Below are 20821 nucleotides of genomic sequence, written 5' to 3' on the forward strand. Positions count from 1 at the left end.
TTAGTGCATTATCCTTAAACAATTTCTTCTATTTTCAGTAATTCAACTGAATAACTTATTTCTTTACTTACCACGCATACTTTATATAAAAAAAAACTTTCTTTAATAAAATTAAATATTCAAAAATAGAACGTTCTAACAAGTTTGGTATAAAATATAAACAATAACGGAGGGCGCTCTGCCGACGAGAGCTCTCGAGCTCAATCAAAACTTGCACAACTTCGCATTTTGTGGTTCGCTCAACATCCTGACAGAGTTGCTAAAGAAAATTCATAAGGCTGTTATGAATTTTCTGCCTTTTGACTTGAGAGCCGCTAACTTTTAAGTGCATTTGTTTTAAATTTTACCTTTAATCATAATTTCAGCTTCAATAGATGTATGCCTACATATTATTTCAATGAACAATGTGAGTATTTACTTCAAAAACTAAAATATTAAAGTGTAGACAACTTTAAAACAATAAAAAGTGTTCAGTTCAATTTGGTAATGGGTAAAGGACGTTCATACAGAGCATGAGCATGCAAGTTTTGTATCAAAGGACATGGATGAAAAACGTATACATTTGATTTCATATTACACACACATACTATAAAATTCGTATAGAACTTATATGTTGCCTAAATTTAGTTTTAAAATTATTTTAATTCTTATCCTATCCTGATCAATCGTGATTTGTGTAATTCTTGTATTTCCTTTTGTTCATTGCTGTTCATGAATCCGTAAAGTTGGCTTTTTAGTTTTTAGTCTGTTTTAATTTTTATGAATTGTGTTATTTGTGTTTTAATGCAACGGAGTGTGACTAAGTAAATAAATATTAAAAAAAGGTACACTATCTAGCTCTCGGAATATGCACAGAAAAATTTACAATATAGTAGCTCGATAGTACTCTTCTAATAAAAGACATCGCCAGATGGTAACAACTCTTGTCGAAGGGAAAAATTTATTGAATTCCATCACAATGTAAAATCAATTCTACTCTCATATCGTAAAGTCTGATTTCCAATATTGGTCAAGTATAACATTTACCAATGTGTTACATAACTTTAGACCGTAACACCTTGTAACAGGGTCGTATTTTAATATAGAAAAGAAGTAGGTCGGGTTAAAGGAACGGTTTAAAGGATGAAGTATTGAGTTGGAAGTAGATATATTTTGAGGCGTGCGATTTGAACGGAGTACCGAGATTAGTAAAGGGTTTCTTGGAGCTTTGCGTCTAATCATTGTTATTATAACTGGTGAAAGGGATTTTCATAATAAATAATAGATTATAATTGAGCTTCTCGAATATTTTATGTAAGCTCTTTTCTTGAAGGGTCCTTCAAGACAGGAGCGTACCAATTCTTAAAAGGCCGGTAACGCACTCGCGAGCTCTCTGGCATTAAGAGTGTCCATGGACGGCGGTATCAATTAACATCAGGTGAGCTGCCTTCCCGTTTGCCACCTGTTCTATAAAAAAAATGTGTAATCAAAATCATGTTTTCGTAAGATCATATTGTCTGTGCGGTTTCTTTTTCACAATTTTGCGTAATAATTTCTTGGAAACCCGTATCCTTTTTGTTAGTGCGTATATGACGTGATTCGGTCTGATTAATTTGTTTAAAAATTCATTATTTAAGTTTAGTTTTCTGAAGGTACCTGTTTTCTAATAAAAACAGCGTATAGCTACGGCAAAGCATCCTCGAAGTTTTTAATCAATATCAGCCGGAATTTGCTTAGACGCCGGGAATTTAATCTTTCCTTTGAAGTCTTGCGCTTTTTAGCATTACAGAGAAACGTTAATACTTGCGAAAAACGAATAGTGGTAACACTATCACCCTTATTGACAGTTGAAGAGCAATTGACTTATCGGCCATTTTAATATTATAAATTATACCCAAGTTGAGCTGGTCTAGATAAAATCCTACCGACTACTTCGACCGCTTAGCATTTAGCGTCTTTATACTGAGGAACTTCTCATGACTTTACAATTATTATTATTATTATAGAACAGGGGGCAAACGGGCAGGAGGCTCACCTGATGTTAAGTGATACCGCCGCCCATGGATACTCTCGATGCAAGAGGGCTCGCGAGTGCGTTGCCGGCCTTTTAAGAATTTGTACGCTCTTTTCCTGAAGGACTCTAAGTCGAAATGGTTCAATGCGCAGAGGCGATGAAAACTTGGAGATACTGATCGTAGTAGGTAACACAAAAGACGAAAGATCACGTGTTCACCAACTAGATGGACCGATCAAAAGAAAGACTCATTGTCCTCAAAGCTGTACCAATCTGTTGTAATAAGGGACCGAAACCCGTTGAAACAGATTGTCAGCTCAGATATGAGGTACACAATGACAAGATTGAGAGATAAATACCATAGCGGTATCGGGGTGCATTCCCATTGAAATTAAATAAAACATAAACTAGAAACTAAAATTGAGAGTGTCCATGGGCGGCAGTATCACTTAACATCAGGTGAGCCTCCTGCCCGTTTACCCCCTATTCTATAAAAAAAATGTATTTCTTCACTTTTTAATTTGATAGTTTTGGGTTATGACGTGTCACAGACGTAGGTAAAGGTGGTAATTGCGCTTCAGAATTAGGTACCCAATTGGCCATTTGGCTGAACTCTGTTTGAATACTACAACTACTGAAATTGTTTAACGGTCTAAAATTGTAAAAGTATGAAAATGTCATTCATTAACAAAGTGAAGTCAGACGATTGAACAATAATTTAAATTATACCATTAAATAAGATAAGAGCAGTGTTGGCCTTGTAGCTTCAGCGTGCGTCTCTATACCTGAGGGCGTAGGTTCGATCCCGGGTTGTGCACCAATGGACTTTCTATGTGCGCATTTAACATTTGCTCGAACGCTGAAGGAAAACATCGTGAGGAAACCGACATGTCTTCGACCCAAAAAGTCGACGACGTGTGTCACTGGAGGCTGACAACCTACTTGCCTATTAGATTGAAAAATGATCATGAAACAGATTCAAAAATCTGAGGCCAAGACCTAAAGAGGTTGTAGCGCCACTGATTTATTTATGTTTATTTAATAAATAAAATGAAGTTACTGTACATTTTATAATTTTGTCTCAGGTGAAACAAGAATATAAGACTTCCACAGTATATGCGAGCTGTCAACAACACACGCTACATCTATTGTACGGGTTATTGCTTTCTGATCACATTCTTAAACAGTTTTCTTTCAACAACACTTCAAAAGACTCAATTGACATTCTGGATGATTACTTCTATACACTACAGTCACTTGTCATACGGGTTTCCGAGAAATTTTGTTATTCAATCTTCAGACAAAGGGAACGCAGAGCGAAAGGATGGTGTACATTACAATTAAAACATATCCATGGGGATGATAACATTATATAGTCCCATATGACATCTTGAGTAATAATTTATTCTTTATTAGGCAAGATGTCATAATATGTAACATGGTGTAATGGTTGCAGCTCCTTACAAACGTTGTGTAAAACTTGGCGATTAAAAAGAGTGGCGGAGAGTTTATTGCCAGTTCTTCTCTTCCGTTCTACGGCCTACGCCCTTGATTTGAGAACTGGCAGTAAATATAAAATGTTTCTTTTTTACGCTCATAAGTGTACATAATGTTACCTATATAAATAAATGACTTTTGATTTGATTTGCATAAAACATATGGTCTATATAATATGACAACCATAATTATTGACACTATTGTATTATTTGACCCTATACTAACACTATTAATAAGTATCATTTTCTTACTTTCGTTTGAATTTGAAATTGAAATCATGAATGATATGCATGGCGGTGGTGTCGCAAAATAAAACACATTGAGTTTCTGGTTCCAAAGTTTTAATTTTTTTCAAAATGTTGACATGCACATGCCGTGTGGACGGCCGAAGACCGAAGTCGGCTATTGTGTAGGCTGCAATCTGCGGTGTGAATGATAAAACTGTATTAATCAAATTGAAGTAAATTGGAAAGGTGGTAGTATGACAGGTGAAACAAATCGAAAAACGCGCGTCAGCTGCAAGGCAAAAAATTCAACACTGACATGGCAGTCGAATCCGCCGACAAAGATTTTACTTCCCGTCCGAATTTTTTTTTCAAGGGATCAATAAACTACCTATGTGGTGGCAAAAGTGCAGTAGCAATGGTATGTAATGTGATTAATCATATATTCTAATTTTTTCGAAAGCTTTTTGTTCGTCCCATACAAAACGCTAATTTCATAAATAAGGACCTAAAATTGTGTCACTAGTAATAGTTATAGGAAAATTATATAGAAAATAAATAAAAATAAGATGGTATTAATTTTAATTAGATAAGTAAGCATTTGGAGATGGGCCAATGTAAAAAGTTATATTTGTAGGAAATAAAAAGGCTTTTTTATTTTTATTTTATTTTTATTGTGTCACTATTTCTGGTTCAACATTTTACTGCACGATGTAGTCCAGATCAGCATAGTAGCAAATTTAAAAATACAGAAAAAGAAATAAATAGTTATTAAAAACTATATCATTAAATTATTTAAGATATACATTATAATCATAGTCAAGTCTGTTGTCTTTTGGAATGGGCAACTAGAATCATCTTTATATTTTATTTAACGTTTAAAAGTGCCATTTTAGGTGGTCTACGTGATTTGATTATATTTTTTATTGTAACTTCAAGGTTTGAGTATTATAAATAGTTAGAATTAGAGAAAATCAATTCCAAGGATTAGGACCATTTAAATATTCGACAAATTTATGAAAACCTTCATTGATTAATTTACGTTTAACGAGAGTTTTGAATTTAACAAATCAATTTAACATGCGACATTATTTCTGATTGCAATTATGTATTATTCTCCTAATATTGCCGACGAAAGCTTATATTTTATTCCATTCCAACTAACATTGATATATTAATATGTAATTTATTTCAGCGAAACTATTATTTAAACCTGCTAAAATCCCAAAACGGAGTTAGTTTAACAATAAACGATTTGGTTTTAATGGTAATCTACTCAGTAATGCATAACTAATTACTGTACACAATGAGTACTGTTTAATTTTTCTCAAAGCCTTCGGGCAGGTAAATATACCTCCGCTCTTCTTCGGTATTATGTTCACCCTACTTGTTAGTGACGGAATTGCGTTTAGATATTCTACGAACAACAAAACATACAATGTTGTGTTTTTTTTATAGAACAGGATACGGGTGGAATTTCGTATTCTGCCTCGACGTCCGATGATGAAACTCAGCTGCAGGTATTAATCCGAACAACTCCTCTGAACACTCTCCATGGTAAATGCGGTAGAAGATGCAGAGAGACCCACATCTCTACGCAACGCCAAAGGATCAGGCCACTCGGAGAGAGTTTGGTCGTCAACGATTCGAACCGCTCTTTGTTGAATACGGTCAATTGAAATTAAAATACGATTGATCCTCTATCTATCTTATATAAGTAGGTTCTCAGGTTATCACTGGGACTACAACCTTTTTAAGTCTGGGACTCAGATTTCTATGCCTATTTCATTTTCATTTGTCAATCTAATATGTAGGTGCTTCTATGCCTGACACGCCGTCAACTCTTGGCGTCTATGGCAAGCCGGTTTCCTTACGATGATTTCCTTCACCGTTTAAGCGAATGTTAGCGCACAAATAAAGAAAGTCCGTTGGTGCATAACCAGGGATCGAACCTACGACCTCAGACATGAAGTCGCACGCTGAAGCCACTAGGCCGAAGTGTTTATTTAAAATGTTTTTACAGATGAACAAGAATTTATTTCATTACATAACTATTTTCATAACTATTTACATTATTACTAGAAAAAGGTTGAAAAAAAATGAACTAGTGAATTAATATGCGGAAGACTTTTTAAATATATATGTACTGTAAAACGTAATCTTATTAAGAATAAAAATCTGGTTAGAGTAAGACTATGTATGGAGATGATAAGAGTACGTATGTAGATTACAAGGAATTGCATAGTTAATGTTATATGATGGCATAAAAATAAATGTTGATTAATTAAATAAATAACATTAAATGACAATAATCGTCCTTTCAATGTTTAGTTCTGACCTTATTGTTTTTAAGTGTCAGAACAAAATCATCCTATTCTATTAATATCTACATTTTAAAAACTGGGAAAAGTGAAGTAACAATACTAAAAATTTTGATTAATCATAATTTTTTTTCTAGAAATTAGAAAAAGCGATTCGAAAAATAACTTTCCTATCTAACCGACAAATGAATTTAAAATTCGTACTCGCAATTATAAGCTGTGAAGTGAATTGTATGAAACGAAAAGGTTTCCCTTTTCTTTGTGCAAGTCGGTTCGGTACGAATCGATAATATTTTTGTTTTTTTCGGTGTCACCATTTCTTTTCAATTATCTTTACCATTTAAGTAGCACTTCAATAGCTACTCGCTTATTAAAAAAATGTGTGAAAGCTCAAAAGCTCTAAGTCATTTATTTTGCCAATCAATGCGAACATAAAAGAGGTATTTGCTCATTTTTAACACCGTATTTAAAAAAATTGCAGGAGATTTTTCTCTATCGAATGAATGAGCTATTTTTATTGGAATTAATATTTTGCCGCATTTTGCGTCGAGTTCCCGTTCAAAATGTTTATTCTGAATAAGTGAATGGCAAATAGTGAATATATTTGTTAGTTCACTCAATGAAGCTTTGAAAATCCATATAAAATGTTTTAGATGAATGAACACAGAGAAGAGAAGGTTTAACGAAGTATATTATATAGTGTGCGACAAAGTATGTTTCAAATATAGGATTGGTCTTCTCTTCTATACTTTTCTTACTTGAAAATTGACTTCTCCTAATACCTACAATAGACGTTGAAGGATTGAGTGTGAATCAAAAACTTATCTGATCCGTTGTTTCTCGCGTAGGTGATAAAGCTTGGTCGTAAATAGTAAATGTACTTTTGATTTGTAGCTAAAAGAATGTTATGTATTCTTAGCCAGGATTCAGAAGACTACGTCGGGGTCTGGACCTTTGACTAAGTGAACCTCCTGAATGCTAATAATACTGGATTATTAAAAACGTTCTTCTTCTTATAATATACAGTTACTTATTCAAATTACCGTCTAAAATTCGTAATATAAACGCGATTAACCATTTCAAAAGGGCATTAATGGAACATCAGAATGAGAGTAGGCTAAAATTGGGACGGCTGATGGCGACCTGTCTCTCGTTCGTATATACATATTAAGTTGCTCATGTAAATAAAATACAATTTTTTTCTTTGCGAAGGTTGGGGATCATCATGGTATCCAAAATTAAACTATAGTTTTGGATGCCGCGCTTTTAAACAATGACTTGGTCCTTTGACCAAACCATTGTCTCCTTCTACTTTGCTTTGTATGATTGGTTATTAACGTACCTCAATACTAACAGAAGTATTAGCACAAAGCATGCTGTTATCAAACATAGGATCCGTGGATTATAATCTATGTTCGAGACGGAACGCTAGAATCAGCTTAACGTGTAACAATATTAATTATCCGTAAAACCGATATATTATATAATCGATATATTTGTTGTGTACCTGTCAATCTGTCTGTTTATATGGCGCGTTAGCTCCCAATTAACGCTCGCGGCTAATTACCACTGATTATCGGATGCCTCCTGCTAACCTTATTAGACAAATATTACTTCAATATTGACGTTTCTAATAAATTTGATTATTCACGCGGATTATAAACGGTTGAAGGTTTGGAGGGATTAGATCATTGCGTATGTTAAATAAAGATCACATAATAATAATAAGCCTTTATTTATCGACATCCTAATGACATATACTTAACAATTTTAATTAAGGTGCTTACCCTGTACGGGAGAAGGCCTCCTCCAACTTTTTCCACCCTAATTTGTTTTGAGCCATCATCATCTAATTTCTTCCAGCTATGCTCTGGATTGAAAGATCACATTGTAATAGAATATGTTTTCATTATCCCTGTCACGTTCAAAATAATTAAGCACCTATACCACAAAGAACGGCTCAGTGGCCGTCGATACACAATCTTAAATCGTAAGGATTTGGAGAAATTCCATTAGTTTGGGAATAAAGAGAGGTTCGACCTTGTCTCTGAATAGTTCACAAAACACTCATTATAACATTGCAAATTGAGGACGTAACGACTAACAAATATTATTGGCAAAAAGGTATTCAGAATAAAAATAAAAATGCGTCTAACACAACTTGAGTATCGATGAATAACAATCACTAACAAAAAAATATGACGATCGGCTGAGTAAAAGTTTTTGGATCATCAAATTTTAATAAACTAAACTTAGCTATTTCGAACAGCATCATTAATGAATTCAGTTTTATAGTTCACTTGTGAATGCAATTATTTATTAAAATTTGATTAAACGTGACACGTTATAGGCATTAAAACGATTTTTTCGTTAACTAAAACAAAAATAAATAATACAGGAGAACCTCATTTTATCAGTAAATCTTTGTTGCAGTCCAAAATAACAGTTATTCAGTATAGAATGATTAAACAGTAAATCGTCTACTTGACATCCCTTTTTATATCAATATTCTTTACTCACGGCTAAAGGGTAAAATGGCGAAACCACTTACGTAAAAAAACTTACTTCGAAAATGTCCGCATTCGCAATTACCCCGATAATGCCAGCCTCTGATTGTGCTGAGTCAGCGCCCTCCACTCGCGATCCTATCTCAACTACGAGCTACACTAGTTAATGAACCGACGATTACCACTTCAAACTCTTCTTGGCTTTAATCTGATCAGATTGCTAGTGATAGCGGGCAACGTTTCTTATCCTTTTCTTAGACTTTTATTTTAAAATTGGAATTTGTAAGCTGCTTTCTTCTTTTATTTTTCATTCATTTTCAGCTGTCATTTGTTTTATGAACATGTCTGCTAGTCTTGGTATCTGTTCTTCGCTTTTAATTTGATATAAATTGAATTATTTATTTAATCTTTAAAAGGTTTCTTAGCCCAGCTATTGAGCTGTGGCAAGGTTATCCACTTCTTACAACTTAAATATCAACATCCAATGAAATAAAAGATACAATATTTATCTTGATCATATTAAATGTATTGTTTATTTATTTACACTTCGTTATTATAATACATTTACAATTTAGAGCATTTATATATGCCATATAATTTTTGCATATATTAATATGAAGTCGTAGGAAAAGCGAGCTATTTTCAATAAAAAATCAATTTTATATAGAGATAAATACCATAATAAAATATTTTGTAAAATTCTAGAGCAGGAACCCAACTACATTGTGTCGTTTGAGATAGAAAACACAGTTATTGTATTAATATAAATTTTGTAACTTTCATTTCAAATCATATATATCCTCAAATATTTAACTTTCACGTGAGGGTAATCGCTAAACTCAATCAAATCTGAGCATTAACATCTTAGTTAATTGACTTGACGTTGTCTGTAATCTAATTTGAACCTTATAACTGAGTTGTTAGCTCTGAAGTTGAGTTATTATGTTACTATGTAAAATTTGGTAGTAACAGTAGATAGAATTGCAGTGGTGAAATTATTCACACAAGTCGAATTCATTTATGCATATAGAACATACATAATATGTGCTTATGAAACCCAATTTAGTCTAAAATTATAGATGATATCATGTACTACTTTCGATCAAAATTCACCCACGGATGGCTTCTTAATCGTTCCGTACAAAAACCGCATCTTTTCTTCAATATTACGACAGGTATTTGTTTTTTTTGTTCGAGTTTTTGAGCAAGAATTTAAAATAAAATTACAGAAGATATTCACAATTTGCCAACATTCGAGCGACCTTCGCTCGCCCGTATCGCAGTCACTAATGTTGACGCGTCGAATCAAGCATAAAATATCCAACTATATTATATCCAATCCAATCCAATAGTGGATCTAACGTCATCGTTTCATCGTGTGCTGCTCTTTGGGTGTGAAACGTTGAAGGTCACTAAAGACATCTGACTGACTTCAATTCTTTGGCTACCAACTAGCACTGGTATTTATTGGCCCGAGATGATCTCTAACGAGCAACTTTGGGTGCGAAGTAAGAGGCAAGTGGAAATGGATACACTCCGAAGAGGAATCTCTTCAGAAATCGAGAAATCATACAGCAGGCGCTTGATTGGAACCCGCAAGGAAAGCAGAAGCGTGGTTGTCCCAAACCTAACAAACAAACCTGGGGTCGCAGATCAGGCGCAGGGAATCTATAACCCCTAGATTATAGGATTTTACCCCTAGATGATAAGTAAAGTGCTTGTTTTAATATAAAAAATATTTATTATATAACTGTCGTTGCGTTAAACTAATACAGATACCATTAATATATACAACGATGAAAGTCATGACTGTTTTTGTACTGAAATATCATAAGCTAAATTATATTCTGTTCGATTGTAGTTGGAAGTGTCACAGGCCCAATTAGAAAATCTGTTTGTAAAATACAATGTATTATACAGTTATATTCTACAACTTCTACTTTTTTAAACTTAATAGTTGACGTCTCCTATACACAATTTTTTTTGGTTTCACCAATTTTTATATGTGCATTTATAACAGTTGCTAGTCTGTGGCAAGGCAAGGGTTCAAATTTGCGTTAGCCTCGATGATGTGTGGCGGATTTCATTAAAACTATGGAATTAAGTGGGATACGACGGGAACACAAATATTGGAGCGAGTTTAATCTCAGGAATTTTAATGGAAAGATTTCTCACCACACTGTATGTTACTGGAATATCTTGGAGAATGAAATTATTATAGCAGTGTTATGTTAATTATGTTTTGGTGCGTAAGAATTTATGCTGCAGAGTAATGTTCAGTATAATGTCTGCTTCATAAATTTAATAATTACTTTAAAAAGTAGGTTGATGAGGCAAACAGGTAATTACTGAAGTTTCGGTTATGCCATGCTGTGTGTACAATAATTACATGTTTGTTTGAAGTCAGCTAAAAATAGCAGTAACAGCTGCTCCCTAAGCTATTAGCCTTATAGTTACCCAATGTTAAGCATGTAAGACCTGCAAGTATGAGGTTGGATATACATAAAACTAACGCACATTTGATCCAAATATGGCGTATAGCTAATAGACAAAAAGAAAAGTAAATACACTAGAAAATGTATTGTATTGTATTATATGTATTATTCATATAAAAGATATTTACATTAAATATTTATAAGTATGTAAATAGGACAGAAAAATAAACTTCGTACATCACTTACAAAACCTCACATGATTTTGTATTAAAATCGCAATGTAATAAAGCTCAGGGCAACACAAAAAGGATCAAAACGCTGATTTTATGCGGGAAAAGTTATTATTTATTAAAACCGGCGTAAAGGATACACTCATAAAAGCGAAGATGAATGCTGACACAACCGGCACATAATAATATCGGTGTGACGTTGCGCGGGGACACGCTGTATAACAAGCGCACATTACTCATAATGCGAGTTTATTTTTACAGCGAAAGAATGTTGACATGTTATGGAGCGTTTTTCATATCACAAAAAAATTAAGCTTAGTGGCTCATAGTATGTAGGTACTCTAAATAATTCTGAGAAAAAATTTGACATTGCTTTATTACGGAAGATCGGTCGGCGAAATTTAGAGCCATGAATCAATTATTCTTTATTTAAGTCAAAACAATAAATATATTCGTTCAAAGATTTCTTAAAGAATTACTTGTAGTGAGACATTTTTGAGAAGATTAGTAATGCAAATCGTGTTATGAAAGTAAAGGATTAGTTGCTAAAATCATGTACAATATTTATACAAAAGTGCGGGTAGGTCGCGTCGATGTTACAACACGCATTGTGTGACTAATGAAAAGTAATTGTGAAGTGAATTTGATGTCTTGTAAATACTTGCTATTAATTTATGTTTAACTTTTACGATTTTTATAGACATATAATTATTGCGTGGATTAAAAAAAAATTTAAATAGGTTTTATTTCTTTGAAGCTGGAAGGCAATTTATTAAATATTTGTGCGCCTTGATACATTATTGTTAAAAATGGTTAGGAATACAGTACATTCTTTTAGACTTTGTGTAACCTGCTTGTTTGGTCCTCTGCCCTTACCAAAAAATTTTTCATTGTTATTTTACAAACACTTAAAGAGATGAGCTTTTAACAGCATTGTCCTCACATTTACCTCGCCACAATAAGTTATGCTTATTCGCAGCCGAAATATTACAATAATAATAAATAATTGTTAAGCTCGACGGCTGTTCGTCCCACTTACTCGCTTTTATTTAGTTTAACGAGTTTCTTTTGTTCGCGCTAAACGTTTTTAAGTCCTTTAAATTACTAGTGTTTGTTCAGTTTGGCCTACTTGCTGGTTTTAGTGCGTTGCCGTGGAAATAAATGCCTTGAATGAAACGTTAATCACATTTCGGTGATACATTTTGAGTTATTATGATGACTAACGAATTTTCTATTATTATATATTTTCTTTCTACTTTTCTATTATTATTTATATATAAGTATATATATTATACATCTAGAAATATATTAAAAAGTTTGACCAAGCGAACTGATTGTCACTTGATTGAAATTGAAATATCCTCCTTGGTGATGGTGTGAGATTGTTTATTTATAATTCATGAACACATTACCGCATATAATCGCGGGGCATAAGTAGTTATAAATATGTAACTCCTCATAGTAATGTATGAAAACTATTTCTCATCCAGAAACAATAAGTGTGTAATAGTGTAAATAAATCTAAAGACACATAGAATATTTATAAGTAAATAAAGAATCGCATGAAGGTTTTGGAAAGTTTATACACAATATATTTATAAAAATATCAAAGGTAAAGCTTTTGTGTATAGAGATATACGCTTTCGTAGCCACTTCATCCGTAGTGCTACGCCGTAGACGTTTCATAAAACGAGTTCCGCGAGCAGCTAGTAGGATTTTTGGGTCAGCAAATTCGTGAAAGATTTTTACCTAAACCGATTCCTTTGATTATTCTATGACATTTTTATTAATGTATGAGGAATCTATATTTTCAAGCAATGTCATTCTTCAGATTTCAAAGATTCTTTTTTATCTAGCACTCAAGCAAAAACAGGTAAATTGTAACAAAACTTCAGCGTTTCTCGAGAATGGCAAACATATTGGTGGACATTATGAACTCATTCCCTTATTGCTCCTACTCGTTATTCTGATGGGAACCACTCACGCACACTTATATACAATTAGGGTTGCGATTTTGCAAAATATTCCCCAGTAATAGGAAAGAAAATGAAAAAAAAAGTTAAGTTATTATGAAATTAACTAATTTGAATAATATTTTTTACCCGTCTCGGCCACACACGGGTGGACGATTATTTTTTAAACTATTTTGTACATATTGTTATGTTTTTTTTTTGTTCTCTCGTCAAAAGTTTTGGCAACGCATGCGATGAAATCTATTTTATAGGCCGTTTTTTACACATTGGCTAGTTTTATTGTAGTTTTAGTATTATTTTCTTTAAAAAAAATAGCCTATATTAGTCAGTGATAATGTAGCATTTAAATAATGAAAGAATTTTTAAAGTCGTTCCAGTACCTTTTAAGCCAATTCGTTACAACATACAAATATTTTATTTTTATAATATTTTAGTGTAGATTTGCTCGGAAGGATAATACTTTATAGATACGCAAACTATAAAGTATACGTAGCTGTACTTTTAAAGTATTAAAATAGTATACCAATATTGCTTTAGTTTACTCGAGTTCTACGCTGTTAATATATCAAGAAGATCTAAGTACTTATCAGAAATCAGCAGACTAGACTCAAAAAACTAGTTATTTATATTTAAAATAATTACATGCAGGTTTTTTCTATAAGAAAGTACATAACGTGCTTATTATAAATGTATTTAGTAAAACTTGTAAAAAATACGGAATGCTATTAGATAATTGTTTTAAATTTATAGCAATGTTAATCTACCAACCCTATTAGAATGCTATATGCAAGAAACATCAGAACTAACTAGCATCATCTAGACATCAGTAGATTGCTGAGTCAGTGTCGTGATGTGCGGAACTTATCGGAAAATACTTGGGTTTATTGCCCATTCACCTGCTCGCAGTGATTTCGCTAATCTTTCACGAATCACTTACCAAGCTATCACTTTAACATTCTTCCTAATATCTGCACGTAGATAAAGCGTCAGTGAGAGCTTATTGTTTGAATTGATTCAACTGACCATTGTTGCTACAAACTACTACTTACTATAATCTCTGATATATTAAAAATTCGACTATTTTTTACGGTTTTGGCCTTCACGACTGTGAGCTTTAAGTAAATATCAGAGTACGCAATAGAGGCCTCTTAAGCTAATAAAACACTTGCTACCTTTAGAACCTGTGCGTAACCCAGTATAGAATATCGTCAACATAAGATGTTACATTTGTGTCACAATGGACGGAGTTGTAAGTAGGGCGCGTCGAGTGGGACTCGATTCCGGGCAATTTGGCGCACGTATCCAAACCAAATGACATCGATTTCACTCATTTTATATCGGGGCATTATGAACGATTTCGTTTTTATACGGAGTGATATGAGAGCTAATGGTTTCATGTGGATCATTATGCTATTGGATTTGTAAGAAACATTATATTTCACATAATTCGCGGCAGTATCTCTTAAAATCATGTGACCTTTCTGCCCGTTTGCCTCCTTTTAAATAAATAATCAGTGGCGCTACAACCTTTTTAGGTCTTGGCCTCAGATTTCTGAATCTGTTTCATGATAATTTTTAAATCTAATAGGCAAGTAGGTGATCAGCCTACAGTGCCTGACACACGTCGTCGAGTTTTTGGGTCTAAGTCATGTCGGTTTCCTCACGATGTTTTCCTTCACCGTACGAGCAAATGTTAAATGCGCACATAGAAAGTCCATTTGTGCCTAGTCGGTGATCGAACCTACGACCTCAGGTATGAGAGTCGCACGTTGAAGCCACTAGGCCAACACTGCTCTCTTGAATATTTGCTCTTCGGTATTGTAATCAACTTGAAAAATGACATAATATAAATAAAGAAATCGCTGTGTAGTGGTTGCCTGGAAGAAATCGCTCGAAAGCGATAAGGCCACCAGTTACCCTCCTTTTTATTTAATTGTGTTCAATTTTTATATCGTAATATAACGAAGTGTTAATAAATAAATAATAAAATTAAAGTATAGGAATACACTTGTGACACCATTATGTTAGTATAAAGTTATACTACGTACTTGGTATTACTATGATCGATCTAACTGTTTACGGTAATGTCGTTTCAGGAACATAATATCCTAATATTCACCTATTCACGTCTAAATGAGTGAAATTCCGAGGCTTTACCAAGTGCTCGTTAACAAACGTTTCTGACACAGTATTATAATAACAGGTCGTGTACTGTCATCTACAGGCTTTTGATAATCTTTCACAGTATAACTGCCTCTAGTTCTATGAGATAGGGTGTGTTATGGATTGCAGGTGTAGAGATATTGGTGTATGCGGTGAGAAGGCGTGCATAATTTGCTAAGTGTCGGTGCGACACGTCCCTTGTGGCCGAAGCCGATATTAAATCCTTTGTGACTAAATCGTGCTGGTTCCGAATGTAATTATAGTTCGTGTGGCTCAAAGTGTTTTCTTAGGTGATTGGATTGGATATATGCGGAGTGTTTCAAAGATACTAAAAATTTCGTATTAAGAGACTTAGTTTAGTTAGTCAGCACTACAAGGCATAAGTTCGACCACATATAGTGCACACATCTCTGAGCCAGTACTCCCGAATACCAGCTTCTTCCATTGGAATAAATCCAGCGAAGGGTATTCGAATTATCAATGTATAATGTATTTAATGATCGGTTTGATTTTTACACGTAAGCATGTGATGCGTTATCTGTGTATACAAAGTGTATTATGGAGAGTTTATTTATTTATTCCACTACATTATTCTGCCTTAACAGTTACTACTAATTCGATAGAACTCCCAAATAATAGCCACACCAATTATCCTACATAAAATCATTAAAAAAATATACTTATATGACTAAATCTTATAACTAACAATATAGCAAGCAACTCTTGTGAACTCAGCCAGTCTACCTCAATAGAAATTTTGTTAATTATTTGTATTGCTCGCGTGAGTGGCGCTTTGCTAACCAAGTTGGTATGGGCGCGCGGTACATCCAAAAGTTTAGGCGTAAGCCTCAGGTTTCTACTTACCCGTAGACCCAGTCTCTCCATTATTTTATTTTTATTATTTTAGTTTGGGTTGATCCCTCATGCCTAGTTTCACATCAAAAAAACATCACACATAATACTTCAGTTCTATGAATCAATACCACGGTATAACATACAACCTGCTATGAAATATCCGCAGTGAAATTCCCAACGGATATTTTTCTTGCTATTATTAAAACTGCACAATAATGTAGGCTTAAAAAAGTCTTGTCTGGCAAATATTATGAAAGTTTACAAGACAACAGTCCCCTGGGTATATAATCCCGGAAACAGCAACGAAAAAAGGCTTTCGTGGAGAAATCTTAATACTACGCTCTGCCGGAAACAATATTTCAGCGGCCTGGGACAAAACTGACAGGTCTTGTATTAAATTTGATCTGTCTGATAAACTACTTCGTTATATAACGATGCATTTTTGTAAATATTTTAAACGTAGACAAACCTCTACAGGCATTAAAATATTAATATTAAATTCTTAATTTAAGTAATTAATATATACACTATTATTAATCTAGTATTATTTAATTAAAGTGCTTTCTATTACTAGAACGTAAAAGGTTTGTACTGTGTTTAATATTTCTGTTAAAATTCAGTATTAACATAATCAGCTATATTCCTTTGTGTATTATGAGGATCATCTCAAATTCCTGGGAACATATTGCGTGTGACAACATAATAGAATGTGATAATAATCGACTAATTAGTATGTAGCCATATCGCGTTTTGTCTAAATATAATTATGATATATATTGCATACGTTAACAAACATAAAATCGTCAGTATTAATGTTAAAAAGTAAAGCCTATATAAAACACAAACAAAGTTCTAAGGGCTGTCAAATTAATTATTCTCTATAAACTTTGCATGTACATAATTGTATATCTAGATTATGACAATCTTATATGTTAAGCTTGCAAATACATGGGTCTAGGCTCCGAATATGAAGACTCCCATTTGGTGTTGAGAGTCCGTGGGGTTCTATGAGACCCTATAAGTCTTTTTACGGAAATAGCAAAAAGGTAAGTCGACATCACTGGAGACTGAAGAGCTGGCAGTTATCAGTCAGTTAAAGAATTAGTCTAGCTATTCAAAGGGAGAACGCTGCCAGTATCTTCGGCACCTCGCCTTGAGGGATTGACTTGCCCTTGACTTTTAATAATATATTATTTTAGTTTTTATATATGAAAGTTAGTTTATGTTAAAATAGTAACTATAGTAAATTTTTATATTACTTATAGTGATAACAAACATACAGCCATCTTCATTTCATGTACTAAGCAAAGTATATTATTAAGGACTATAACCGTATCATTTAAACCGTAAAAATTACCAGTGTTAATATAGGTAGCATTAAATTATATAAGCCTCTAGTTTACTAAACAATGACTGTAACAAATAAAATATAACAAATCCGAGATATTAGTCGCGTCGACCCGCGTCACCGCGGCGGAAGACAGGCGGCCGGAGGCAACTAATCGTACCGCACCTGTGTTCACTCTTTCAGTTTTGTATAATAAATAATACAGGTAACATTTTGTAAAAAGTGCTTGAAACATTTCAAAAACGGAACTTTTTTAATAAAGGAGGTTTATGCTTGTATCGCCGTAAATTTGTCCACTTAAATGAATTTAAGAAACTATACATGAAATAGAAAACATATATTTAATAGTTAAATTAGTATAAGGTTTTAGAAAAGTTCTATAAATAACGATAAGTAAAGTAAAAATAATAATTGAGCCGAGTTGAAAATCAAGCTTAAAAAAGTAAATAAAATTTTAAGTATGGTAAATATTTTAATATCACGGCATTTTAGTTTACCTTGTTACTGAACTAAATAATAAACAACAAAATATTGAAGCAACTTCACAGTGATCAGAGAAATTCAGTGGTCATACCACGATATTCAAAGTATCCGACATTAGCTCGGAGCTACGGAGATTGCAGGAACGAAGGGAACGGAAAGAACTTTGAGCAGACGATGACATATTTTTGGGGCCGATTAATTATTAACAAATTTTTGAAGCACATGCAAATCAATTTTATTCAATGTACTAGAGCAAAAGTAATAAATCTTGTATCTAAATAAAACACGATCCGCAGTCTTTTGTTACTACGCAGTCTTTTGTTACTGCGCAGTCTTTTATACTATCTTATCATTATTGCAGGTGGCGTGTGGTCTTTAAGAAACTTGTCAATTTCGGTCCCACGTGCAGTCCTGTCTGGCGAAGGTCAGTCGGCGGTCCTACAATGCTCTTATGATCTGGAGGGCGCTGCCCTTTACTCCATTCGGTGGTACCGGGCTGAGATAGAGTTCTACAGATACGTCCCGAGGGAGATGCCACCGTACATGATTTTCCCGCTGCCCGGAGCGTCGGTTGATGTAAGTTTTCGTACCTACTTTAGTGAATTTCAGAAATATTAAAGAACTTTTTCACGTTTTGAGTTGAGTTTAATACCAGTTTTTTACTTTACTGTATATATATATATAAAGACACACTGCGAGTTACCGACAGGAATCAATGATTTTTTATTTAGTTAAAGTTAGTGACAGTGGGTTCATATGCCGGCTGTGCACAACAACAATATAGGGGCAGATCCATGCAGAATTACAACGACCACGTTATTATCCAACTTAAAAAGGATGTGTAATAATAATAATACCTACAGTAAAGATGTGTTTGTTTATTGGTTCTCATCATGCTAATTGGAAATAGGACAACCCACATTTGTTCATATATAACTTTGGTAAAGTTTAGTACTTCTAAAATAATTGTCTTAAAAGTCCGAATAATTCTTCTGCTTTTCTAGTAATGTAGAAGAAATTAATTTTACTTTTACCAAACCTACTGAAAAAAGATGAATTATTTTGTTGCAGCTAGCTCAGTCTGATCACCAACAAGTCCGAATTGTGAACCTTAACCGGCGACTAAGTGGTGACTATCAGTGCGAGGTGTCTGCCGACGCACCACTCTTTCATACTGACATACGATCTGCGCCATTAACTGTTGTTGGTACGTATTTATATGCAAATAAATCAAACTGTTAATATTATTATTAAAGCTTTATTAGTTTACATTCCATAATATTAGTACTAGTTGTGTTAGTATGAGTTTTAAAACAATGAAAGTTTTTTTTTTCTTTTTAGTGGTCTGATTTTCCATTTCCATTTTCATTGTATTGAGCAACTGTACATGTTAATTGAACCTTTTTATTGTCCTTTTCATTTAATACATATGTTTTAAATGCTTTTTTTGTTCCATTATTTATTTCTAAATAATTTTACGTATCATGTACGTATTGTTTTGCAGGTCTTGGTCTCATCCTTTTTGTTTCCTCACAGAGGTTACCTGGAAGAGATCGCTAGAAAGCAATAAGCGCTCTTTTTATATAGTTATTTTAACTATACTCTATTTCTTGCACCGAAGTAAATAAGTAATTAAAAAATAAATAAATATATTCTTAACCAACTAGACATAGTAACTTGTGCTTTTTGGCCATATTGCCAGGAGAATCCGGATAGGACTCACATATTAATATTGGTAGTAGTGATGGCAGAAGTCGAGGTTTAAACCCAGTCTGGCCAAATATAGACAATTTTGGCACTTAAAATCGTTGTCAATGTATCGTTACAATATTATAATAGTTAGGTCAACAATAAATCTTCATTACTAAAGACTACGAAGAAAGTAGAAACTTGAATGTGACTGGAAACTCACACAAGTAATAAACGAAGAACGTTATATTAAATTACATTAGTTTAATAGCTTTTATATATTTAAAAAAAACTCTAACATACTGTTTTTATTTTCGCAATTAATCCTCTATATTGGTATCAAAATGCTACCTGTGTATTAATTATAACAAAGATTTTTAATTACAGTAGACTTTTATCTGTCATTTCAACATAAAAAACCCATATTGGCTTATTGAACCAATATAGTAATTCATAGCAACCATAATTCAGTTAACCACAGAATTTAGTAAACGCTTGCAATACTTCAAACTCAGACTGAATGGTAATTCAACGGTAGTGCTTTGTTCTGAACTGCATTTTCTTTTTTGTTGGCTGAGATAAATTACGTGATGTTTTCAAAGCTGCATTTTAAAGATTTTCATTTGGAAACTGTTGACGAAGCCAAATTGAGAGAAATACGTGTGAATTAAGATATCGAGTTATTTAAATAATATATAGCAATAGTCAATGCCATGGGGAGGCAACAACACAATGTAACGGGTGCAGTCTGGGGTAAAATAAATTGACCAGAGTGAACAATAAGTGAATAAAATTTACTGATGGAACAAAAAAAAAACAAACATATGAAATTAATTAAGAAAAACAAAATAACATAAAAAACCAAGAAATTAAATAACTACCATAGGCGCTAACTAATCACAGAACTTTTGCCAGTTTACTCAACGCACAATGGAAAAGGTCCGTTAACCTTTGTATTTCGTTAACTAAATACACCGCATTATATGTGCCCTTTTCAGAAGGTTAGTCCTAGCTGTGGGCCACATGAAGTAACGGCGGACGATGTCCGTGACGTACCCATCAGGTACTGAAGTACCTGATCAAGTACTGCCGAATTACTGTTC

General features: G+C 33.4%; 1 protein-coding gene across 1 annotated transcript in view; it reads left to right on the forward strand.

The window, feature by feature from the left end:
• LOC110991774 overlaps positions 1–20821 on the forward strand; it is a 134571-nt gene that overhangs the window by 106776 nt on the left and 6974 nt on the right. Inside the window, exons 2-3 of the mRNA XM_022257262.2 lie at positions 18391–18605; positions 19101–19236. Coding sequence (XP_022112954.2) covers positions 18391–18605; positions 19101–19236 — 351 coding nt within the window. The remainder of the gene's footprint in view (positions 1–18390; positions 18606–19100; positions 19237–20821) is intronic.

The sequence above is a fragment of the Pieris rapae genome, chromosome 13 (assembly GCF_905147795.1).
Source record: "Pieris rapae chromosome 13, ilPieRapa1.1, whole genome shotgun sequence".
NCBI classification, from domain to species: domain Eukaryota; kingdom Metazoa; phylum Arthropoda; class Insecta; order Lepidoptera; family Pieridae; genus Pieris; species Pieris rapae.